This window comes from Salvelinus fontinalis, chromosome 10 (assembly GCF_029448725.1).
Source record: "Salvelinus fontinalis isolate EN_2023a chromosome 10, ASM2944872v1, whole genome shotgun sequence".
Classification (NCBI taxonomy): Eukaryota; Metazoa; Chordata; class Actinopteri; order Salmoniformes; family Salmonidae; genus Salvelinus; species Salvelinus fontinalis.
In genome coordinates this window covers 23,028,964-23,055,353 of record NC_074674.1, presented here as the reverse complement: position 1 = coordinate 23,055,353, position 26,390 = coordinate 23,028,964, and the positions used below count along the sequence as shown (strand labels likewise).

Below are 26,390 nucleotides of genomic sequence, written 5' to 3'. Positions count from 1 at the left end.
GCAAGCCTGATTACTGTCTGTGGGATTCGCCATGGTTTCAAAACTTCTTTTTATATGATGTGGTTCCAATGCATGGCTCAAGCTCTCCTCTCTCCTTCCCTGGTTGTGTTTTTCTCCTTTTTTCCTTCTTTCCTTCTCACAAATTTCAGAAAATGAACACATACTTGCACACTGTCATTTTCCTCGCTTGCCTTCTTTTTTCACACGGCCTCAGTCACACTCAACTCTTTTACTCCCTCTATACAATCTTACAAGCTGTTATAATCCTCTCTCCCTCTCGCTTGTTCTCTGTTTGTGCCTGCAATTTCTCTCTCTCTCGCGCTCTCTCTCCCTTGTCTCTTTGGCTCTTCTCTCTCACAATAGCCCTATTCCCACTGCGAGATATGAAGGAGAGTCTGTGGAGCAGAGTGGTGAAAGAGATTCCCCCCAGCACTCTGGGACCTGTGGTGCCACCTCTGAAATCATCAGACATTGTTACAACATATCCTATTTGTATGATCTACATTTTACATGTTTTTGCTGGGGATGGGCTTCCATAGTTTTACGTGGCTCAGTGTAGCCGGCAGCTACTGTGGCAATTTCAGAATGTAACAGACTGTTACTGTAATTGCAGGTAAAAACTCAATAAAACAAGTCTCAAATGTTAGGAAAATGTCAACATTTCAGCTGTTTCAAAAACATTGCTCTGCTCTGACCATTTATACTGTAGAGGTGTTGGCTCAATGAGACAATTCTGTTCGTACTGCTCGATGCCTAGCAAGTATGCAAGTTTACATTTGAGTAATATGTGCAGTTGACAGTATTTTTATGAAAAGTGTAGTAGATGTGAAGAGGCTCTGTGTTTAGATAAAGCCAAATGGTATGATTGTGAGTGCTCTGCCGGTCGTCGGCCCCTCCGCTCTACCTCCCTGTGTCTGTGGAAAGTCTGACATGAGCAGATAGAACGGGGAGAGTAGGTGGGAGGAGGGAGAAGGAGAGAGCCATCAAGAGACTTGATGGCTGCACAGCAGGAAACTCCCTGTGAACAACAAGACATGACCACCTTCCAGAGAACCAAGTCAGGAGCGACAGGAGCTTAGAGTCAGGAGTCAACTCTGTTATCAACAGCAGCCTGTCAGTCAGGAGTCAACCTCAGTCTGACAAGATGGCAACTCCAGTCTGTTAGTCGGAAGTCAACTCCAGTCTGTTAGTCAGGGGTCAAAACCCACTAGTGTTCCAGGAATGCCCCTGGATCAGAAGATTGACCCCAAGAGACACATGTAAGAAGTGGTGTGTTATGATGAGCTTCTGTTGGTTGTCATAGACAAAGTGGAGTTTTATAATACCATTGCAACCGTTGCTACACACAGGAAAAAAAGTGCTACCTAAAAGGGTTCTTCAGCTGTCCCCATAGGAGAACTCTTTGAAGAACCCTTATTGGTGCCAGGTAGAACCCTTTTGGTTCTAAGTAGAACTGTTTTGGGTTCCATGTTGAACACAGGGTTCTACATGGAACCAAAAAGGGTTGTCCTATGGCAGGGGTGTCAAACTCATTCCACGGAGGGCCTAGTGTCTGCAGGTTTTTGGTTTTTCCTTTCAATAAAGCCCTAGACAACCAGGTGTGGGGAGTTCCTAACTAATTAGTGATGTTAATTCATCAATCAAGTACAAGGGAGGAGCGAAAACCCGGAGACACTCGGCCCCCCGTGGAATGAGTTTGACACCTGTGTCCTATGGGGACAGCCGAAGAACCCGCTTGGAACCCTTTTTTCTAAGAGTGTATGTTTCTCCAGCGTCTTCGTTTACCAGCTATTGCCCGTGCACACACAGACTTATTCTGAAAACGGCTCTACCTTTTGAGGAAAGTCTACCTACTATTGGTACTATACTTTTTTTTGTTATAGTACCCAAAATTGTATGTTTACATGCACACTGATAATTCAATATTAAACTGATTATGGCAGTAGGCCGAGAATGGAAATAGTCTTGTAAACACCTTACATAGCTTATCTTCATCGGCATAAGGTCAAAATCAAAGTAAGCGCATGCCAATTAAAATTCCTGGTTATCGAAACAATCGTTCAAATTATTAGGACATGTAAACAGTTTAAATGGCGTTCCAGCGGTGTATTTGATCCACACCGGCAGCTCAAGTCTCCCTGTTATGCGCGAGTGAAGTGAGTTTCGAAAAACTGAAAGTATGCATCTTAGAAATAGTTTTCACACAGAAACGTTATACGTCCGATCTCAGAATCAAATAGGCTTCACAAAAATAACATGGTCACTGTGGTAGAATGTTTATTTTGATTAGGCGATTTTCTGCATTAACAAAAGTTTTTGTTGCCTGAAAACAGGATTATTAGGGAAATCGTTCTTAAAAAGCACGTAAACATTTTAAACAAACTATTAGATTAATATGACTATCCACAATAATGAAATTATTCTATGCATGTATATGTGCTCAGTGACTTCCATATATCTGTGATTTAATTTGACCATGGGAAAAATAAAAGAGCTATTGCCTAAAAATGATGGGTTCAATTAAACTGAGCCCTGTGTGCGAGGTATGGGGGTCGGAGGGTGATTGGATAAGGCGGGGTACAAGAGAGCCAAAACCTCACAAAACTAGGCCGCTCATTTACACGGGAAGGTTCGCGTTACGTCCGAGGCGGTTTGTGGTGGTGTCGCATGTCAGCCCAGTCAAAGAGCCCGGCTTTAAGAATGTGGGTCATTTGAAGTAGAGGAACTAAAGCTTGTTGTTCGGCCGTGAATAGGGCCTTCTCACAATGACACGATGAAAAGGTGTGTGAACAAACACCCGTGCCTGGGGGACACACTAAAGTCCTCTGCCGTATTCTTTTCTGTCCCTCCATCCATGCAAGCCCTGTTATTATCTAGCACATGAATGGATTACTGGGATGATGGGAATCAATCTGTAATAGGCAGCAACGTGCTAGCTTTAGCTATAAGATATCTTATCTCTTTACTAGGGAGGATCATGGTCATCCAAGACAATAGGTTTAACCAATATGACATTTTGAATAGGTTGAAATGGTTTGGATGAGCTTTGAACTCTCATAAGCGTCTGTTTGTCTATGTGTAAAAAAAAATATTGGTGCAAGGAGAGGGATGGAAGCAACATTGTGACAAATGCAATCTGTTTTTAACTCCCTTCATGTCTTTAACCCTTGAATCTTCTCTGAACACCAGAACAGTGATGCCACCTGGCCATTCAACATTGTCAGAATCCTACTTCAACTGTACTGAATGACTCATTCACTCCACACTCCACACCTTAATTTAAAACCAGTACATGGTGTAAACCTGTATATGAGGGCTGACCCCAATTCGTCGACTGTTTGGTCGTTAGGCAGTTGGTCGACCGAAATTATTTTAGTTGAGCATAACAAATATACAGTTGAAGTTGGAAGTTTACATACACTTCGGTTGGAGTCATTAAAATTTGTTTTTCAACCACTCCACACATTTCTTGTTAACAAACTATAGTTTTGACAAGTCGGTTAGGACATCTACTTTGTGCATGACACAAGTAATTTTTCCAACAATTGTTTACAGACAGATTATTTCACTTATAATTCACTGTATCAAAATTCCAGTGGGTCAGAAGTTTACATACACTAAGTTGACTGTGCCTTTAAACAGCTTGGAAAATTCCAGAAAATTTTGTCATGGCTTTAGAAGCTTCTGATAGGCTAATTGACATAATTTGAGTCAATTGGAGGTGTACCTGTGTATGTATTTCAAGGCCTACCTTCAAACTCAGTGCCTCTTTGCTTGACATCATGAGAAAATCAAAAGAAATCAGCCAAGACCTCAGAAAAAACATTGTATTCCTCCACAAGTCTGATTCATCCCTGGGAGCAATTTCCAAACGCCTGAAGGTACCATGCACATCTATACAAACAATAGTACACAAGCATAAAAACCATGGAACCACACAGCCATTGTACCGCTCTGGAAGGAGACGCGTTCTGTCTCCTAGAGATTAACGTACTTTGGTGCGAAAAGTGCAAATCAATCCCAGAACAACAGCAAAGGACCTTCTGAAGATGTTGGAGGAATCAGGTACAAAAGTATCCATATCCACAGTAAAACAAGTCCTATATCGACATAACCTGAAAGACCACTCAGCAAGGAAGAAGCCACTGCTCCAAAACCGGCATAAAAAAGCCAGACTACGGTTTGCAACTGCACATGGGGACAAAGATCGTACTTTTTTGAGAAATGTTCTCTGGTCTGATGAAACAAAAATAGAACTGTTTGGCCATAATGACCATCGTTATTTTTGGAGGAAAAAGAGGGAGGCTTGCAAGCCAAAGAACACCATCCCAACCGTGGAGCACGAGGGCGGCAGCATCATGTTGTGTGGATGCTTTGCTGCAGGAGGGACTGGTGCGCTTCACAAAATAGATGGCACCATGAGGTAGGAAAATTATGTGGATATATTGAAGCAACATCTCAAGACATCAGTCAGGAAGTTAAAGCTTGGTCACAAATGGGTCTTCCAAATGGACAATGAGCCCAAGCATACTTCCAAAGTATGGCTTAAGGACAACAAAGTCAAGGTTTTGGAGTGGCCATCACAAAGCCCTGACCTTAATCCTATAGAAAATGTGGGCAGAACTGAAAAAGCGTGTGCAAGCAAGGAGGCCTACAAACCTGACTCAGTTACACCAGCTCTGTCAGGAGGAATGGGCCAAAATTCACTCAACTTATTGTGGGAAGCTTGTGGAAGGCTACCCAAAATGTTTGACCCAAGTTAAACAAGTTAAAGGCAATGCTACCAAATACTAATTGAGTGTATGTAAGCTTCTGACCCACTGGGAATGTGATGAAAGAAATAAAAGCTCAAATAAATAATTCTCTCTGCTATTATTCTGACATTTCACATTCTTAAAATAAAGTGGTGATCCTAACTGACCTGAGACAGGGAATGTTTACTAGGATTAAATGTCGGGAATTGTGAAAAACTGAGTTTAAATGTATTTGGCTAAGGTGTAAAGTATGTAAACTTCTGATTTCAACTGTATATACACATTTGCACTCATCTCAGTAAACTAATCCATTGCGGAGGCCTAGACGTAAAGCCATTGTATGCTTGATCCGAAAATGTGGATCGGAGGCAGAGGCATACAGAGGCCAATCGAGCTCTGTACCGCATCGCCATGTGCCTCCCGAATTTTTTTTCTCTAATCTACAATGTTTGTTATTTTGGTTACGGTAATTTCTGTTAATACATTCAGTATTATAATTCCAGTCTTCCCATTAACATTGTCGGAGTGGAAACGTTGTTTGCAGAGTGCACAAACTATGCTACACTTGTGAGAAACAAGTTTTGGTTTATGACATTCCATTTATGAGTTTAGCAATTGTCTTTTATTTGGAGGACTCCTGTCAATGTTGAGTAAGGATGCGCTCGCATAGAAGTAGACCTATAGGCTACCTGGCCTGCGCGCAAATGTAGGTATATAATTGTGCCCATTTGGGGATCTGATAGTATTTCTGATTGGTTTAATACACCACCACTAATGACTTGTGGAGCTTCTGAAAGTAAGGTTTTCTTCACCTCAAACAGCAAGCAAATAATATCTGTTTTTACATTCATTGGGAATTACAATATTTCCTCAATGTTTTTGAAAAATCTTTCCAGTTCTCTCCCTTTCGATAACCACTCGGCGTGAAAGTGAAAAATGTCATGCCCTGATCCAGTGGAAACGTCATAAAATAGGCCTACCTTATTACTTCTTATTAGTGCTTGACTTGGACATAAATAGGTTCCGGTACTCATTTTGGGTGCTGGTTCTGTTTATATTTAGGTGCAGGAGCTCAAGCAGTAGAACATTTGAGGTGCCGGTACTCAGCTCCAGTGAGCTCCTGCCTAAGTCAAGCACCGCTTCTAATTCCTTGCACAAATAGCCTACAGCTGTGTCTGTCCCGAGGTCACTGGGTGGAAAACTCTGAGGGACGAGAATATTTTTGAATAGTTGGCAATGTCAATAGAAGTAACTTTTTCGGTTTGTATCATTTTCATTTAGATTTGGATAGAATTTTGATTAACCACATAACAATAGTTTTAAGATATTCTAAATTAAATTGAACTGTTTCACGAAAATGTGCATTTGAAAACCATAACTGACATGCAGATTGGTAGAAATGGTAAGATAAATTGGCATTCCACATGAGAAAGGTTGCCGACTCCTCGTGTAGCCTATTACCGGCAACTGCAGGAGAGCAATGGCAGGATCTGCGAAAGCCAGCAGGAGACGGAGGAGAATAGTTGGGTCAGGTATCTAGATCTCTGGCGGTGTCTTGAGGCATTTGTCTTATTTCATCAAACTGTAGCTTAAAGCATTAGATAAGCTCAATGCATATAGTTGATTTGATTAAAACACATAGGGTGTATCTATATATGGAAAAATACACGTTTAAAAATGTAGACCAATCAATTGGTTGAAAGAACAGACGACTTCGGTCGCCCAAGATTTTCTGTTGTCGGGGACAGCCCTACTGTGTATATACACATGTTATGTTGTTCTGTCCCTGTTTTCTAACTCCGGCCGGCTCTCCTAATTGGCTTTCCTGTGCAGATGTTCAGATCAGATAGTTCAAACAAGGTTTCTTACGAGAACATATACAGTCCTCTGGGTGGGTGGGTGTGAACCTGGCAATGTGAACCTCTCCCTCCCTCCCTCCCTCCCTCCCTCCCTCCCTCCCTCCCTCCTGTACTCTCTCTCTCTCTCTCTCTCTCTCTCTCTCTCTCTCTCTCTCTCTCTCTCTCTCTCTCTCTCTCTCTGTCTCTGTCTCTCTCTCTCTCTCTCTCTCTCTCTCTGTCTCGCTCTCTCTCTTGCTGCACTGACAATCATCTCTTTCCAGGCCATCATTGTAAATAAGAATGTGTTCTTAATCGATTTGCCTGGTTAACTAAAGGTTAAATAAATAAATGAAATTCTCCTCCATCTCCCCCTCCATCCATCTCTTATCCATCTCTTTCTCCCTCCATCCCCTTCTCTCTCCCTCCATCCCTCTCTCGTCTAGGTGGTGGTGTTCCTGCTGTGCTCTTGGCTGGTGTGCTGTGGGGCAGAGCTGAATGGCGTGGTGGCGACCCAGTGGTCCGGCGATGACAGGAACCGAACGCTGCAACACAAAAACTGTGTGGAGAACCAGCAGTACCTCCACCAGGGCCTCTGCTGTCTCAACTGCCAGGCTGGTAAGGAGAACCCAGTCCCAAAACCTGATCTAGAACCCAAGCGAGAATGTTGGTCTTATACACTGCCAGGCTATCAGTCAAGGCCAGACGAAACTGAGTTTCTAAAACCTGAGCCCGGAACCAGAACTAGAACCACCCCTTATGAACAGAACCAAGAACCCAATATAGAACCAGTCCTTATGATAAATTGTAAGCAGGCATTCCAGAGAGAAGGTAACTCGGACTGGGTGTACAGCTTCTTTAACATGGTTCCTATTAGAGTCTGTGCCTTAGGACAGGTTCTTATAGAGTCAGAGTAATGCCAAATATGTGAGGATAGCAAAGCAGAACCCATGTCCAAGCTAGCAGCTGGGAACCAAACCCATGCTTTTTAACAAAACCCAGTAGTAAACATTCAGGGAGTAGGGTTTGTTTTAAAAGTGGAAGTAGTCCCATTAAAACTGAACCACTGCCTTACTGATGCCAGCGCTTTAACATATGCCATGCCAGTTAGCAAACACACACACACACACTACCATCACAACACACACATACGTAAGCACACCACCCTCTGTGTTACTCGAAGAAATGCTACAGGCTAAAGTTGTACTAAATTTGGTTAAAGGTTAAATAAAACAATTAAAAAGGCTATAACAGAGTATTTGTATTTGTGTACAATTTTTATTAATTGATTGGTTTATTGGTCGACAGGTACATTCATGCTGAGGGCGTGCGACCGGGACATGGAGAAAGGGACGTGCATGCCCTGCGAACATGGCTTGTCCTACACAGAACACTCCAACGGGATGAACCGCTGCCTGCCCTGCACCCACTGTCGCATGGGTAATGGAGTCCTCTGACTTGTATTTGTAGTCATGTAACTGTTGTTTGTTGTTTTACCTTTTACCTGCCCTCTTTAGCTGTCCTTAAAGGATTGTGTTACAACAAGTTTGTGTCGTTATAAGAAGAGACTCTCCATTTCACATGAAGTTAGCTATTTCTGGTCAATCAAGCAGAGTGACCCTCTCTTTTGTCTGTTGCCAATTCATAAACTATTAACCAAGGTAGACAACCATTCTGGAAGGCTTTTCATGGAGCATTGGGCAATCACAGTTTAACTTGATAGACTTTTGTTCCAGAGAGGGCAGAATAATACATTGTGGCTTTCTCCCTGTCTTAAAAGCTCCATGGTAATATGATCCAGTGGTATTACATGGCATATGTGGGTGGGTCTTTGTTGTTTTGTTTCACACACACTGAATGCAGATTGTTTGTTACCTGTCTCAGGAGAGTCGTGTGTGTGGTTGCATTACCTTGCACAGCAGTTGGATGTGGTTGTGTTGTATTGTCTCCCACATCGTGTGTCTTTGTGCCAAACGAAAGGCCTGACCCAAAGAAAAGAGACTATGGAGACTACTGTTACAGGAGATTGACATGTTTTGTTCTTCCCCACTGGGCAAAACTGGTTGAAGCAACGTTGTTTCCATGTTATTTCAACCCCCAAAATCAATGTGATGGTGTGGAAAACGAATTGGATTTGCAAAAAGTAATCAACGTAAGGGCATTTAGTCATTTTTTCACTCAACTTTTAACCTAAATCCAATGACGTGGAAATTGTTTGTTGATTTCATGTTGAATTCACGTTAGTTGACAACTCAACCAAATGTAAATCAAAACTCGACGTGAACTAACATCGGTGCCCAGTGGCTAGTCACTGAGGTGTTGAGAAAGAACATTATTATATGAGTGCATCAGTGCATACACACCTCAGAGTCCACACTGTGTAAACAGACAAATCTTTGTCTTAAAACTTTCGCTCGAAAGCACAATTTTATTAAGTTGTGGTGTAAAAAATGATGTTTCAGAAGGCTTTCATCAAATAGTCTCTCACGCCTTATACAGAGAGAGCATCTAAGAAACTAAGAAAATGTATCCTCCAGCTACTATATAATCTTGTTAGTCTTTTTCTTTAGCCAGCTATATTACAAAGTTACTTTCTGTAGGATTACTTAAGAATTCATTTTCTTATCATTCACAAGTTGTGAAATTGTTTTTTTATGGTTCTTGTTCGGTCAATGTTTTAAAAGATTTTATGAGCGCACTATGATCTTTTGAGTAACGCAGTCAATTTAGTGGCTATTTTTGACCTTGGCATCGGTTTAGTTTATTGGTCCGACTCATATAAACATATGACTACACCTTACCTTACAGTGCCCTAAATACCTGGTGTTTATTTTTTGAAATGCCTAATAAGGATATTGCAAGGTAATTGCATAAGAATAACCTAGTGATGTATAGTGCCTTCGAAAAGTACTCAGACCCCTTGACTTTTTCCACATTTTGCTAGGTTACAGCCTTAAATAGTTTTTTTCCCCATCATCAATCTACACACAATACCCCATAATGACAAAGCAAAAACAGGTTTGTAGTCATTTCTGCTCATACATTTTTTGTTGTCGAAATATCACAAATATCAATAAGTATTCAGACCCTTTACTCAGTACTTTGTTTTTAAATATATATTTTTTAAATCATTAGTTTTACCCTTTTTTCGTGGTATCTAATTGGTAGTTACAGTCTTGTCTCATCGCTGCAACTCCCGTACGGACTCGGGAGAGGCCGAGAGCCGTGCGTCCTCCGAAACACAACCCAACCAAGCCGCACTGCTTCTTGACACAATGCACACTTAACCCGTAAGCTGCACCAATGTGTCGGAGGAAACACCATGCACCTGGCGACTGTGTCAGCGTGCACTGCGCCCAGCCCGCCACAGGAGTCACTAGTGCGCAACGGGACAAGGACATCCTTGTCAGCCAATCCCTCCCCTAACCCGGACAATGCTGGGCCAATTGTGCGCCCACCCCATGGGTCTCACGGTTGCAGCCGGCTGCAACAGAGCCTGGACTCGAACACAGAATCTCTAGTGGCACAGCTAGCACTACGATGCAGTGCCTTAGACCACTTCGCCACTCGGGAGGCCATTACTTTGTTGAAGCACCTTTGGCAGTGATTATGGCCTCGAGTCTTCTTGGGTATGACGCTACAAGCTTGGCACACCTGTATTTGGGGAGTTTCTCCCATTCTTCTCTGCAGATCCTCAAGCTCTGTCAGGTTGGATGGGGAGCGTTGCTGCATAGCTATTTTCAAATATTTTCAGAGATATTCGATCGGGTTCAAGTCCGGGCTCTGGCTTGGCTACTCATGAACATTCAGAGACTGTCCCAAAGCCACTCCTGCGTTGTCATGGCTGTGTGCTTAGGGTCGCTGTCCTGTTGGAAGGTTGAACCGTCACCCCAGTCTGAGGTTCAGAGCGCTCTTCATCAAGGCTCGCTAGAAACAGGATGCACCTGAGCTCAATTTCGAGTCTCATAGCAAAGGGTCTGAATACTTACGTAAATAAGGTATTTATTGATTTTTTTATACATTTACAAAAAAAAAAAACTTGTTTTTGATTTGTCATTATGGGGTATTGTGTTTAGATTGCTGAGGACATTTTTTTATTTAATCCATTTTAGAATAAGGCTGTAACGTAACAAGGGGTCTGAATACTTTCTGAAGGCACTGTATACCAGCTGAAAATAAACTGCTACCTGTATTATTGAATGTAGAATATATTAGTACTCTCTCCCTTCCTCCCTTCACAGACCAGAGCCAGACAGTGCCCTGTACCAGTACAGCAGACACCCAGTGCCAGTGTCAAGCGGGCACCTTCTGTGTGCCAGAGCAGGCCTGCGAGGTCTGCAAGAGATGTGCCAAGTGAGTGCCAGCTTAAACATTTACACCCAGGCCTCTAAATAAAAACAAATCAAAGACAGGCACACAACTTCACTTTTAGGATCACAAGAAATTGTAGAAAATTGATTGAGATACAGGTTATATTGTGGCTATAAGAATTCCAGCTACTTTTGAAGCATGTTTTAGAAGTGAATATGTATTGAATAAGTCTATAAAGATGTGTTTATTATAAAGCTGTTGATACAAATACCTGTCATTGAAATTACAGTCATTTTTGGAATACTGTGAAAAAAGAACTATTTCCTATTGAGATTGTACACTGTTTCTTTAAGATCGTCAAGCTAGTGAGTGAAGACATGCAAGAGATCTGTCAGAAGCTTTCCACTTTCCTTTCTTTCTGTGCCCCATAATGTTTGGATATACTGGTAAATTACCAGATTGTTAGCTACCTAGCTAATGAGGTATCATGACTGAACAAGGTGTGAACAAATGGTTAATGTTCCGCGAGTAGTTTTAGAACGGCCCATGGTTTATGAATGTAATAACGGCCGCCAAAGCGTGATGGAAGGAAAAAAACGTAGCGCTGGTAATTTGAGTAGAACTTTTGAACGATTTGGGCTAGGAAACAAGACATTTCTCGGGCTAGGTGGCCAAACCGTATTTTACTATACACTGAGTGTACAAAACATTAGGAACACTTTCCTACTATTGCGTTACACCCCCTTTTGCCCTCAGAACAGCCTCATTTGTCGTGGCATGGACTCTAATAGCTGTCGAAAGCCTTCCAAAGGGATGGTAACTGTTGAGTGTGAAAAACCCAGCAGCGTTGCCGTTCTTGAGACACTCAAACTGGTGCACCTGGCACTTACTACCATAACCCGTTCAAAGACTTTTGTCTTGCCCATTCAACTTCTGAATGGCACACATACACAATCCATGTCTCAATTGTCTCAAGGCTTAAAAATCCTTCTTTAACCTGTCTTCTCCCCTTCATCTACACTAATTGAAGTGGATTTAACAGGTGACATCAGTAAGGGATCATAGCTTTCACCCGGATTCACCTGGTCAGTCTATGTCACGAAAAGAGCAGTGTTTTGTACACTCAGTGTATACTGGTATTGCCCTTACGAAAAAAGATTGCTGTTAGAGTGCTGTATAACTGCAGTATGCTGAAAATACTGCGTCCAAAATAACACGTTTCTTGCAGTGTAACTTCAGAAACAGTGCAGTATCACTTCAGTTTAGAGGTCGACCGATTATGATTTTTCAACGCCAATACCGATTATTGGAGGGCCCAAAAAAACGATACCGATAAATCAGACGATTTTTATATATATATTTGTAATAATGACAATTACAACAATACTGAATGAACAATGAACAGTTTTATTTTAACTTACTATAATACATAAATAAAATCTATTTGGTCTCAAATAAATAATAAAACATGTTCAATTTGGTTTAAATAATGCAAAAACACAGTGTTGGAGAAGAAATTAAAAGTGCAATATGTGCCATGTAAAAAAAGTTATCGTTTAAGTTCCTTTTATGAAACATATGAAACATATGAAACCTTTTAACATGAGTCTTCAATATTCCCAGTTAAGAAGTTTTAGGTTGTAGTTATTATAGGAATTATAGGACTATTTCTTTCTATACCATTTGTATTTCATATACCTTTGACTATTGGATGTTCTTATAGGCACTATAGTACTGCCAGCCTAATCTCAGGAGTTTATAGTCTTGTAGTCATAAACAGCGCTGTGCTCAAGCATTGCTAAGAGCTGCTGACAAACGGAGGAAAGTGCTGTTTGAATGAATGCTTACGAGCCTGCTGCTGCCTACCACCTCAGGCTGTGACCAGGCTTTAGACATAGTTTCAAGCTTTTATTTTGAAAAATGAGCGAGATTTATCAAAACGCGTCAGGTGTCCTTTGATTAGTTCATGCGCCCGAGAGTTGTAGCTCGACATTTTCTTTCTCTGTAGTATTGAATAGTTTACCGTCCGGTTGAAATATTATCGATTATGTATGTTAAAAACAACCTGAGGATTGATTATAAAAAACCTTTGACATGTTTCTACGAACATTACGGATACTTTTTGGAATTTTCGTCTGCCCTCGTCTGCCCTTCAGGACCAGCACAAGCCTGTGGTTTTCTGAACACCAAATGGAGGTTTTTGGTTATAAAAATAATCTTTATCGAACAAAAATAACATTTATTGTGTAACTGGGAGTCTCGTGAGTGCAAACATCCGAAGATCATCAAAGGTAAGCGATTCATTTTATTGCTTTTCTGACTTTCGTGACCAATCTACATTGCTGCTAGCTGTTCGTAATGTTTTGTCTAGTGATCGATAAACTCACAAACGCTTGGATTGCTTTCGCTGTAAGGCATATTTTCAAAATCTGATACGATAGGTGGATTAACAACAAGCTAAGGTGTGTTTTGGCATATTTCACTTGTGATTTCATGAAAATAAAAAAATTTAGTAATATTTTTTTTATTTGGCGCTCTGCAATTCAGAGGTTGTTTACAAAAATGATCCCGTTAAAGGGATCCGTGCGTCAAGAAGTTAATACCACTTACAATGTATTTGTTGTCCACCCTAGGATCATGCACTACTCATTAAGCATATTTAGAACTTGTATTATTCAAAAACATAAAATACTGTCAAATACCATCATCCCGTAAAAAATAAGAAAAATATTGTGATATGATATTCTGGCCATATCGCCCAGACATATTTTCTCTGTGATATAGTAATGGTGCAATCATGACGGTCACAAATCTGCGCTCGCATTCTTCTCTAGGGCACTAGGAAATAGAGGTACAGCGACGCGTAATCATTACAACAATTAAAAATTCCAGGTCATAAAAAATATTTAGGAGCATATACAACCAAAATTGTCACAATTTAGTGCCCTGTTTACACCTCCAGACCCCAGTCTAGAGATCACACCATTAGGTATACTTAAAAGTAGCCTTGTCCCAGATCTATTTGTGCTGTATAGCCAACTTCTATGGTCATTGGGATGACCATAGGAGTTGGCAAGACCACACAAACAGATCTGAGATTAGCACTGTCATATTTGAACCAATTCTCTACTGAAGTAACACTAGCCCCATCAAAGAATAAAATACTAATTCCTTGATCTCTTTTCTTGTCTTCCCAGGTGTAAAGCGGGGGAGGAGGAGGTGAAGAAATGCACCCCCATCTCCAACACTGTGTGTAGGAAACGGGACGTCTCTACTACCCTCCACCCGACTGCCATCCCCACCCCCGCCCCCATCTCTGCAGAGACTATAGGTAGGTCTACATAAGCAGTGGTGGAAAAAGGACTCAAAGTCATACTTGAGTTTGAAGTAAAGATACCTTAATAGAAAATGAAATACTAAAGTATTTGGTTTTAAATATACTTACGTTTCAAATTCCTTATATTATGCAAACCAGACAGAACAATTTGTATTTTATTTCTTATTTACGGATAGCCAGGGGTACACTCCAACACTAAGAAATTAATTTACAAATGAAGCATTTGTGTTTAGTGAGTCTGCCAGATCAGAGGCAGTAGGGATGACCAGGTATGTTCTCTTGATAAGTGGATGAATTGGACCGTTTTCCTGTCAAAATGTAACAAGTACTTTTGGGCGGCAGGGAAAATGTATGCAGTAAAAAGTACATTATTTTCTTTAGGAATGTAGTAAAAGTAGTCAAAAATATAAATAGTCAAGTAAAGTACAGATACCCTAAAAAACTACTTAAGTAGTACTTTAAAGTATTTTTACGTAAGTACTTTACTCCAGTGTACATAAGTCTTTATCTCTCTGTTTTATAGTCTCTGAATCATTTTTATTGAGGACCAATCAAATAAAGAGAATGAACAGCATACAGTTGATGTCATATGCTCGCAAATTCCTACTTTAGTAAAGTGTCTGTGACATGATTCTAAATCAGTGGTATTCAAACTTGGGGTTGCGACGACTCGGGGGACTCGGGGGAGTCTCGGGGGATTTGCAGTGGGGTCGCCCCAAATATATTTGTATTATTTTATGTACACCAAATTAAGAGTACAGATTATTGTATGGGACAATATGCAAACGTTTTTGAGAAAGAGAATTAAAAAAATACAATTATATTGAGTCAATGTATTTATTGGTTTCTTTTCATTTTGATAAGAGATAAAAATGCAATGAATTGAAGGTCATTTGTTGATTTAAAAATCTAAATATACAGATTTTAAAGTTGTGCCATTAGATTTGGGGTGGGGACGCAAGAAATTATTGTGGGAAAAATGGGGTCCCCAGAATTCTGGCGGAAAAAATGGTGTCCCCGCTGAAAATGTTTGAATACCAATGTTCTAAATGGTTGTTTCCTCATTTCCCCTTCCCAAAAGTTACGCCATTGGTCATTCTGCTCTTGCTCTTCCTCCTCTTCATCGTGATTGGTGTGTGGCTTTGGATCAAGAGGCCATGTACATTTCGGCCAGGTGAGTAACCAAAATAAATGTCCCTTGCCACTCCTGTGTATTGAAATACATATTGACTCAAAACATTGTAGATTGGTTCTTTAATAGTTCTCTTTGTGTTTTAGTTTGTCTCTCAGGTTCAGACAGTCGCTGTGACTCCAGTGACATTGTGAAGATTGCCATTGTAAGTTTTCCCATCTCTATCCCTTTAGTTATGCTATTGGGGTTATGTTATATATCGTCAGTGTAGATCAATATATGTCTGTTGGATTGATATGAATCTCAGGTGGTGAAATGTTTTAATTCGTCCTCTCAGAATGTCTCAGAGTGTACTTTGATCTGCTGAGGGAACTTCCATGCTTCACACTCGCTCTCCATGCCGTCTCCTTATCTCCCTCACCACCTCTCTCTCTCTGTCTCGTCCTCTCTTTCTCTCTCTCTCTCTCTCTCTCTCTCTCTCTCTCTCTCTCTCTCTCTCTCTCTCTCTCTCTCTCTCTCTTACTCCCTCTCTTTATTTATCTCTCCCTCAGGGTGAGAGTGGACCCACAGCAGAGGAGAGACAGAACAGCCAGAATGCTGGCCTGGAGGGGGAGGAGGGTGAGGAGGTCCGTCCCGAGTCACGTCCCCTGCTGCAGGAGACCCAGGGTGGCCTAATCAAGGCCTCCCCTCCCCTGGGATTGGGGGAGGACGAGGACCGTGGCCTAGGTGACAGCCTGCCCAACACCACCAGCTCCTCCCAGACCAGCCTGTCGGCCCTGCCCACCGCCGGGGCAGCCTCGTCGGGCAGCTCCCCCCGACACAGCCCCTCCGCCCAGAGACTGCAGCCCACAGCCAGGGTGAGTGAGGCAGGGGTGATGGTTGGGGGCTGTGGGGTAGGAGAGCTTGAGGGATATGGGGGCAGAGGAGGTTAGACGAGGACCAGAGCCAGAGAGGGGGAGGTAGGGGATACAGCGATAGCAGGATGGGGGGACAGAGGGACAGGGACCCTGGGGCTAGGTTTGGCCTAGGACACAAAATCACACAAACCCTACGTGCACCAGATCATGTGAGTACAACTTCAGTTCTAGAGGGCAGAGACTGGAGTTGTGCATTCCTGCAACAGACACATGTCCTAAGAAGTGCAATAACATTATCAAAGTTTTCAGTATTTTAACCAAGGCAGACTTTCATAATACTAATACTATTTTACATATTTCGAAACGGATAACAGATTTGTCCCTGGTGGCCCCTGGTGGTCTGTAGAAGGGCTGTGGTTAACTCTTGTTTTTCCTTCTGTCGTGTTTCAGGATGATCCTCTGCAGAAGAGACTGGTGTCCCTGAAAGGTAAGAGACCTCACACAGAGTTGGAGGGTGGGCCGGGTCCTAGTAGGGAGGGGTTCCACACACATCATTAACAACACATTCATCCTGTCCTGACTGGGGTCTGTTTAGAAGAGAGAATTTTTACTGAACGGTCAGATAGAAATCTATTGGGTAGAACAAATACTGTGTGATTGTCAGGTAAATAGGGTGTACTAGTTACATTTCTATATGCACGGTTCGGAGCATTTCACCTCACTGAATACACCCCATAGAGACGGAATACCGTTTAGTTAAAGTCAGGCCTCAGAAAATCAAAACAATCATGAATTTGTTCCATTATTTAATTATGGATTTTATATGGGGTCCTTTCATCCTATGATTTTAATTTGATGAATAGAAACTCCTATAAGGTATATAATTAGTAGAGTGTGTGCTACTGAACTATACTAGTATGTAGTCAATGTAGCTTGGCTTTGTTTGTTTCTCTCCCTGAAGTAAATTCTGTGTGTCTAGCGCTTATTTACTAACGGCTCCACGTTTAAACCTCGTTACCTCTGTATTCAGTGGTTGATTGCTTTATGAGTTAACTCTCCGGCACTATAAGGTTAGCAACAATTTACAATTTGGACCCTAACAAGGAGCTCTATTGTAAGGCTGAGAAAATGGACAAAATGTGACAGGGGAAGCACACTGCCTGAACAGACCCCTACAGATTATGTTTTTTAAATCATTTTATTTCGTTTTTTATTTAACCTTTATTTAACTAGGCAAGTTAGTTAAGAACAAATTCTTATTTACAATAACAGCCTACACCAGCCAAACCTGGACAACGCTGGGCCAATTGTGCACCGCCCTATGGGACTCCCAATCACAGCTGGTTATGATACAGCCTGGATTTGAACAAGTGTGTCTGTAGTGATGCCTCTAGTGCTGAGATGCAGTGTCTTAGACCGCTGTGCCACTCAAGACCCCAATACACAAATATACAGATAAAAAGGTAATAGACAACTTAACATTCCACAAACATAGACCCAAAACAAGTCATGACATTTGTTGGGACCAAACTTCAACATAAAGAAAAAAGAGGAATAAAGACAAAACCACCAATTTAGACAAACATTAATGACCGCCACAGATTCTGAAATAGATAATAGTTGATGCAGAGCACCATTAAATCAGTGCAGGACTGTACATGTTTATCTACAGAATGCTCTTGTATTATTGTTAATTGCAGCTTACCTTTTTTTAAATGAATTATTTAAAGTGCAATAATCATTAAAAGGAAATATCATGATAAAGAGTTATGTTTTCTAAGATAATGGGTGGGAGTTGTTTTCCTGATCATGTGACTGGTTCAGGAAAAAAGTTTGAACCTTAGTCAGTGTCTATAACTAGAGCCCATATTTTCTTGGTGGTCAGGAAAGGGGGAAAAACTCCCCTATTTTTGATATCAGCAACAATGAACCAAGGTACCATTTCTCCTTTCTCTCCCCAGGGGATGAGACGTCCCTGAAGAAGAGCTTTGACCTCTTCGATGAGTGCCTGGACGTGCGGATCCACAACAAGTTTTTTCGCTACATCGGCGTCCATGACAACCACATCAAGATGGCGGAGAGTGCCCCCCCTGGCGACAAGGTGTATGACCTACTGAAGAACTGGATGCAGAAGGAGGGCCTGAAGGCGGACATCAACGCCCTGCTCCAGGCCCTTCTCAGTCTGGACCAGAGGCGCTCCGCTGAGAGCATTGCCTTCGCTGCCATCCAGAAGGGCTACTACAAACACGCAGACATGCCCTGACACCCCCAGCCCACTGGGGGGCGCTGCCTCAGAGACGTGTGGATTGAGATTAAATAAAAAACATTGATGAAAGACAACGTCAACTCTTATCGGCCTAATTGGCCTGATGTATTCTGCCTATATGCCTGTGCTTCTAAAACAACATCAATGGAGGAGTTGGAGATAAACAATGTTGTCTTTTGAATATCTGCAAATATGGTCAGGTGTATTTGGCCTAAAGGCCAGTGCTTTCTAAAACAAAACCTAAAAAACAAAATGGAGGATTTGGAGATGGACCTTGTTTTCTTTTGAAGATAGCATTATCGGCCTGGTGTGTCCGGTCTTCATGGTGTTCTAAAACAAAACAAAAACATAAAATGGTGGAAGAGTTGGATGTTGTTGATGGATGTTGATGTTGTTTTCCAGTGGGTGGGTCTGGAGCTCAGCTTTGACCTCCATGATTTTACGCCCCACCCCTTCTCTCTGAGCGACTGACATGGCTTATAGGCCAATACCGAACTCGGGGACAGGGACATACACTGGTTTGTAGGAGTGGCATTAGCTTGCGCGTTCCTATGCCCAGGCGTTGCTGACGCCTGCCAGATATTACAATGCCTGGATAGGTATTTTAAGTATCAGCTAATCACAACATATGTTATACCAATCTGTCAGTCGATGACACAGTTGATGGCGTGGCACGCAACCATTGGTTGATGCATGTAACGTCTGAGCAAGGGAACGCAACCACTATGTCACTGATACTGTGTCTACTTGATGCACTGGCCTCTGGCACGTGTAGGGTTTAGAGCTACAGGTAACAAATGCCCATATTAGGCAGAAGGTTATATGTTTAAAGTACAGGTAGAGATAGGCCATTTAAGCATAATGCTGTTAAAAATTACAGTAAAATACAGACCATATTGTACTATGTTAGTTTAAAATGCAGGTTGGTATGAGTCATGACCATATTAGAAGTATTTTAGCCAAAGTTAGATATGGTCCATTTTAATATTTGCATAATTGTGTGTAATATGTGTTATACGGTAGTCCGTTACTGTTACTGTTTTGTTTTTTGAAGTTTCAGAATTCGTTTGTGATTTAAAACGTGCCATAGGCTCATTTAAAGTGTATAAGTGCAGGCAAGGGCGAGGATGTTAAAAAAATGCATAAGTGACTAAACTGAATGTTTTATAGACTGCGTTGTTAGTTATTTCGTTTTTCAGTGTTGATGCGTTCTCACGCAACACTTGTTGGAAGGAGTTTCCGGAACTATTTCTTTTGTTAGTCAAATGTTTCTCAAACATTTCCCACAAACACTCAGAGCCCTCAAGGTTTCATAGCTGTTTTATTTATTGACATATTTATTTTAAACGGATGATAATTACGTTTCGTTATTTATTCATTTACCAACACAGCAACCCTGGAAAACTAAATAGGGCAGTAATGTGTTGCTACGTTATCATGACTACATTTATCTAGAGGACAACATGACTGAGATCAAATAGACAGACAGGAGTGGCTGAACTGCATTTGGGGTTAATCCTGTCCTGCTCGATGGCGCCACACTGATCAAAGACTATGTTCAGTCAGTGCACATACTGTCAAAGAAGTTCATAGTTACAGTATATATGCCATTTCTGCACATAGAGTTTCTTGTTCAGTCAAGGTGGTCATCATATGGTCACTTTTGTGTTGGGGCTCTTGTAATTATGCTTAACTCAACATTTGTGGACTATTGAAAAACATTTTTCTTTCTGCCTGATTCACACTGTACTTTTCACATTGTCCAGTATAGCTCTGCTCGGTTTGGCTCAGTAGTGGGAAAAGGGTAATAATGTATTGATAAAAAGTTGGACTCCTTTATACATGTCAACAAAGACATGAATATACAGGTACGCAAATCACGTTGTTTCTCATTGTTTGGCTCTGTCAAGAAGATGAAGGAAAGCTTTTCTGGATATTTAAGTCCAAGTTCTTTTTCATTTTTCGAAAAGTCCAAGTTTATTTCCTGTAGCGTCCTTTGTACATACATTACCAAGAGTGGTTTTATGTGCTTCACATTATATATATATATATATATATATATATAGAGAGAGAGAGAGAGTTTTATTAACAAAAAAGAAAAGCCTTAAAGCTGAAGGAACCGAATGAAGTGTGAAGTAAAATACGTAGAATAGACTAAGCGAGGCCTTAAGTGGTTTTAATTGTTAGACCTAAGTACTAGTATATGATTACTAAGTATGAGCACATTCAACTTGGTTTAGCACCTTTTTCCCTCTATTCTAGTGGCTACACTTATGTAAAAGAGAGAAGGAGTCTTCTTTATAGCTGACAGATTTGAAGCTACAGTGCTGGCACTGCCATCTATTGACGGACAATGAAAAAACAGCCTGCATCAATTTCTATGGACCTTTGTTTTCTAATTCTTCATAATGCTTTTCTACAAACCTTTTGTAACACACCTCTTCCATTATAATATTACCTTTGAGACTGCTTTTGGCTCTTTTTTTATGAACTTTTAGGAGTTAGGATTATACATTGGCGTTCATATCATGTTTGCGCTGTGGCGGTCTCACACCTCACTTCTGTTTATTTAGTTGCGTAGCTCAAAAACGTTTTCCTTATTTAAGTCATTTTCTCCCTTAGACAATTGTTTGCTAGTGTCTGGATTTCAGATAAGAATGTGTCAAAGCCATTGTGTTTGTTTAATGTCCATTTGAAATAAACATTTTGTACAAATATCCCATCTTTGCCTTTTGTATTGAATCTTGTATTAAAGGGATAGTTTACCCAAATTATAAAATGACACATTGGTTTTCTTACACTATAAGCATAAGGTATAACAGCAATTCATGCTTTGGTTTAGTTTCCCTGGCAATATTTCCGTATGCTAACATTTTAGCATTTGTGGCACAAATCCCATTCAAGTCATTGGACTGATATTAGCAGTTTTTTTGTTGCATCATGTCCAAATAATCTAAAAGTATCTAAGGTGTATTGTGAAGCTCCGCAAAGTCACTTATACAGGAGATAATTTGAACACAATGTGCAGAAAATGTCAATATCACTTCAATGGGATTGGTGCCACAAATGCTAAAACGTTAGCATGTGGAGACAGTGCCAGGGAAGCTAAACCAAGGCATGGATTGCTGTCGTACCTTGTCCATAGATGGCTTACAGGGTAAGGAAACCAATATGTCATTTTGTAATTTGCATATTTTGTATTTCAAAACTGAATAACTTGAATAATTAATTCCAAATTATTGTAATACTGCACTCAGTGGTTTTGTATATTATACAACAATGTGTGAAAGAATGGCGTATTATTAAGTATTTAAGAATGTTGTTATATACAGAGAATTGATTAACTATTTGTTTCTTAATTTCAATAAACTAGCTTGCTATTGTGTACTAGCTGGCTGGACAAGCAACACTGGTGACCATAATGTCCTGGACCAGAGCTAGTGTGCCGAAGAGTGCACTGAGATGGTGGGCAGATAAGATTGTCCCTTGACTAATATTTGTGTGTGTGTGTGCAACCCCCCCCCCCCCCCCCCCCCCCCAACCCCCAAAAAAGCAAATACCTTACCGTTGTACTTGAAGACATAGTCAGTCAATCCGGAAAATTTCAAGAACTTTGAAAGTTTCTTCAAGTGCAGTCGCAAAAACCAGCCCAAATAAATGCTTCACAGAGTTCAAGTAACATACACCTCTCAACTGTTTTAAAAAATTTAACAAGGCAAGTCAGTTAAGAACAAATTCTTATTTACAATGTCCTACCCAAGACAAAGCTGGGCCAATTGCACGCTGTCTTATGGGACTCCCAATCACAGCCAGATGTGATACAGCCTGGATTCGACCCAGGGACAGTAGTGGCACCTCTTGCACTGAGAAGCTGTGCCTTAGACCGCTGCACCACTCAGGAGCCTGTTCAGAAGAAACTGCGTGAATCAAGCCTACATGGTTGAATTGCTGTAAAGAAACCACTACTAAAGGACACCAATAAGAAGAAGAGACTTGCTTGGGCCAAGAAACACAAGCAATCGACATTAGACTGGTGGGAATCTGTCCTTTGGTCCAAATTTGAGATTTTGGGATCCAACCGCCGTGTCTTTGTGAGACGCAGAGTAGGTGAACGGATGATTTCTGCAGGTGTCGTTCCCATCGTGAAGCATTAAGGAGGAGGTGTGATGGTGTGGGTGTGTCTTTGTGAGACGCAGAGTAGTCCTCTGGTGTTTATATAGGGCAATTCAGTGTTAATTTAACACTTTTGTTAGTGTTCATATTGAAACACTCAGAGTGTTATTAAAATATAACACTTCAGATGTTGTTCAAATGACCCATGGGAGTGTAATGTTCACTGAAATTATCCGTATGCAACTTGTCCAGCAATAGGTATACAGTATTGTCAACCACAATGATCTAATGCTCCACCTTACTGCAAACTAACAGTCCCTCTCTGTACTCCATGCCATCCATCTTATTCCAGCTGGTAGAGTAAATGGCTTACTGCATAGTGACCTGAAGTGACGCTGACAACTCATCACCACCAGTAAAATCACTCAGGGAAAATGCTTTCATCGGTCCATATTCAGTATGTCGCAATGGTGATGTCTCCCAGTGATGGTCTATAGCAAATTGGTGTTTTTTGGCAAGGGACTTAGTAATGTTTTTGAAGTTTGAGGGTGTTCTTAAAGAGTTTGTGCTTTGCCTCAAACCTCATGATCCACATATTTAATAAAGGACAGATTTGTCTTATGCATGCTGGGTAATGTATCATAAAGTGGTGTTTAGGCAACACGTTTTTATGTAAGTACAACTGTTTAAAAAGTGGGCGATGTTCAATTATCAAATGATTTAGATTCACAGTCATGCCTTGGCTAAGAAAAGAGGAAAAAACGATGATTATTTGCAGTAGGATGAGCAGCAAATTCTAGTTCTCATTTCCTGCTGGAGCAACATCACCAAAATCAAGGGAACGTTTCTCACAAGATAGAGTTTGAATAGAATTAAGTCCAAGGCTATTTCCACTGTTCCCTATGCTGACTTTAGTTGGACGTTTTTTGCTCTCCAAGTACCCATAGTCAAACGAGTAGATTCTAGAGAGAAGCGCACGTTTCAAAATGACATTTTCATCGACATATTCAAACAATTTTAACTCAAACAGAGCCACCAAGAATATCATGCATTATGTAAACTATTATTTTAATTATTATTTCAAACATGGAAGTGCTGCAAACTGTTTAGTTTAGAATTTTTTACACCATACACAGATGGGAGCTGTGGGTCTGATTGCAACTGATTCAAATGCATTTCAAATTGATCTTTACCACGCAAGACCATCTTAGGTTCCTCTCACTGTAATGGCTGTCGACCATGGCTCCCATCAAGATGGTCTACAATGCTGCAGCATGACTGCAACACAAAGGTTTTTTTTAAGTCACTCTCCACATGTTAAGACAAACAGACAACCCCAAAGATTAATTACGTGCCAATTACTATAACTTATGAAAGGGCACTAGTCTGCCCACAGCATCACTGGCACTGATCTTGGTCCTCTTCCCTCCTCCTGGTGGTGGGAGGAGATGAAGCAGCAGCAGGGAGGACATATCTTTGTTCCAGTCTGAGGGCAAGAAAAGGCAAAACACCCCAAATCACAAAACAATATCACTGAGTTTGAAACATCGCGCTACCCAAGAGAGAATCCACTTACTGGTTTCCCTGTCATTCTCTGGCAGTTTTTCTGCAGACTTCAGGAGGCGATGCAAATTGGTGGTCGTAGTCAGGGATATTGTCAGTTTGATGACTTTGGGCTTCAATACAGTGTCCCACTTTTCAAGGCGCTTACAGGATGTTTCATCGTCGAACATCAGCAAAAAGTCCTGATTCACCTAAAACAGTGGATCAACTCAGCTTCAGGACCAACACAAAATCATGTTCTCAATCAGACAAATAGCCTGTACTTCTGATTCCAAGACATACTACATCACTCACCAATCCTTTGATGACCAGAAACCTGGGAAAGACTGAGGACATCTGTGCTTCTGTCTGGACTATAAACTAGTTCCTGGCGATACTGGAACACTTCCTTCATCTTCTGATAGATTTGTTTTTCATCGGCCAAGGGTACAAGAAATGATATGGCTTCCTTGCAAGCATCACCAACAAGATGGTGGTCCAGGTCAGTCTTCCTTCTATAGGTTGGGCCTCCCGACTGGGGGGAAATACTCTTCTTGATGGGTCGATATGAGGTCTTCCTTGTTACCGTCTTCAGGCGATAATTCAGATATCCTTTGCACGTGTCAGGATCATAGAAGTGTTCTTTATTTTTAGACCTGATTCTATGACTGTGTGATGCCCCTTTCAGTCCACAGAACAAGTGTCAATATATTAAAGCAAGCATGCTCTACCAGCACTTACATAGCCTTTGGCAAAAGGCTCAACGAAGGTAAGAGGGTCACAATTCCAAGAGCATAACGTTCTCTCTGTTGATGAGTGGGAAGCCTCCTGCTCAACAACAGTAAAGCATACACATGCCTAATATGTTTAACCAAAGTTTTGTTGATGAAGCTACTGTATCTTTCTACAGTCTCATAATGATGCCAAATAACATTAATGCATAGTTTGATTGTTTTGATCCATTGTTTGTGGCCAGATTGGCTGATGAGAAGCTTACCCATGCATCTCTCTCCTGGTTCTGTGGTCCAATGTTTTGGTTGTCTGGTACTCTTCTAATACGTCTTGCCCACCAGGTCTACTAGTCAGGGCATTTCGGACCATCTCTTAAAATGAGATTGGATGAATAACGTGCCCAGAGTGAACTGCTTCCTACTCTGTCCCAGATGCTAATATATGCATAGTATTATTACTATTGGATAGAAAACACTCTGAAGTTTCTAAAACTGTTTAAATGATGTCGGTGAGTATAACAGAACTCATATGGCAGGCAAAAACCTGAGAAGAAATCCAAACAGGAAGTGGGAATTTTGAGGCTGGTCGATTTTCAACTCATCGCCTATTGAAATTCCAGTGGGATATGGATCTGTTTGCACTTCCTACAGCTTCCACTAGATGTCAACAGTCTGTAGAACCTTGAATGAAGCTTATACTGTGATGTTGAGCCGGATGAGAGGGGAATGAGTCAGTGGTCTGGCAGAGAGCCAGGTCCTGGTCATGCGCATTCCACATGATATCGACTTGCGTTCCATTACTTCTATAGACACAAAGGAATTCTCCGGTTGGAACGTTATTGAATATTTATGATAACAACATCCTAAAGATTGATTCTATACTTAGTTTGACAAGTTTATTCGACCTGTAATCTGTTAGTAGTGAGACGTATTGCACCCGTTACTGAAATAGTTGTTCCAGTTGATTTAGATCGTTCCATTAGGCAATCTTCCCTACCCTGGTAGTCATTCTGAATGCAGGTTGTGGGTGATTAAAAATTCCAATTGTTGGATATCCTCAATCTGTCTGGATTCCAATAGGAATTGCACATAACTTTGCATCCAGCATAATGTGACTTGCAGGCCTGATGTCACCTGTAAAACCAGGAGTTTCCTAACAACACTGTGTTAGGTTATATCTAGGCCCTCAAAGAAATACCTTATAATATGCAATGAAGTGTCATAAAGAGTTTAATTTTAAAGTCTAATAAGGCTGGTGGAACTGTTCATAAAGGGTTCTAGGAAGATCCCTTCAAAGATAAAAGGCTTCTCGGTAGAACACTTCATGGAGTGTTGTAGGAAGAACCTTTAGAGGATAAAATAGTTATTAGTAGAACAGTTTACTCCTTCATAGAGGGTTCTAGAACCTTTTACACATGATTCTATGAAGAACCCTACATAGAGAGCTACCCAGCACCAAAAAGTTTTTTTCCCCTGTGGGGACAAACAGAAGAGCCCTATATGGTTCTACTT

General features: G+C 41.1%; 1 protein-coding gene across 1 annotated transcript in view; it reads left to right on the top strand.

The window, feature by feature from the left end:
* Positions 1-21,209, top strand: part of LOC129863841 (tumor necrosis factor receptor superfamily member 10A-like) — a 32,416-nt gene extending 11,207 nt beyond the window's left edge. The window contains exons 2-10 of the mRNA XM_055936159.1: positions 7,036-7,207; positions 7,898-8,029; positions 10,831-10,942; positions 14,098-14,231; positions 15,319-15,411; positions 15,516-15,574; positions 15,921-16,226; positions 16,677-16,713; positions 18,188-21,209. Of these exons, the coding sequence (XP_055792134.1) occupies positions 7,036-7,207; positions 7,898-8,029; positions 10,831-10,942; positions 14,098-14,231; positions 15,319-15,411; positions 15,516-15,574; positions 15,921-16,226; positions 16,677-16,713; positions 18,188-18,489 (1,347 nt within the window). The 3' untranslated portion in view covers positions 18,490-21,209. The remainder of the gene's footprint in view (positions 1-7,035; positions 7,208-7,897; positions 8,030-10,830; positions 10,943-14,097; positions 14,232-15,318; positions 15,412-15,515; positions 15,575-15,920; positions 16,227-16,676; positions 16,714-18,187) is intronic.
* Positions 21,210-26,390: the final 5,181 nt, after the last annotated feature.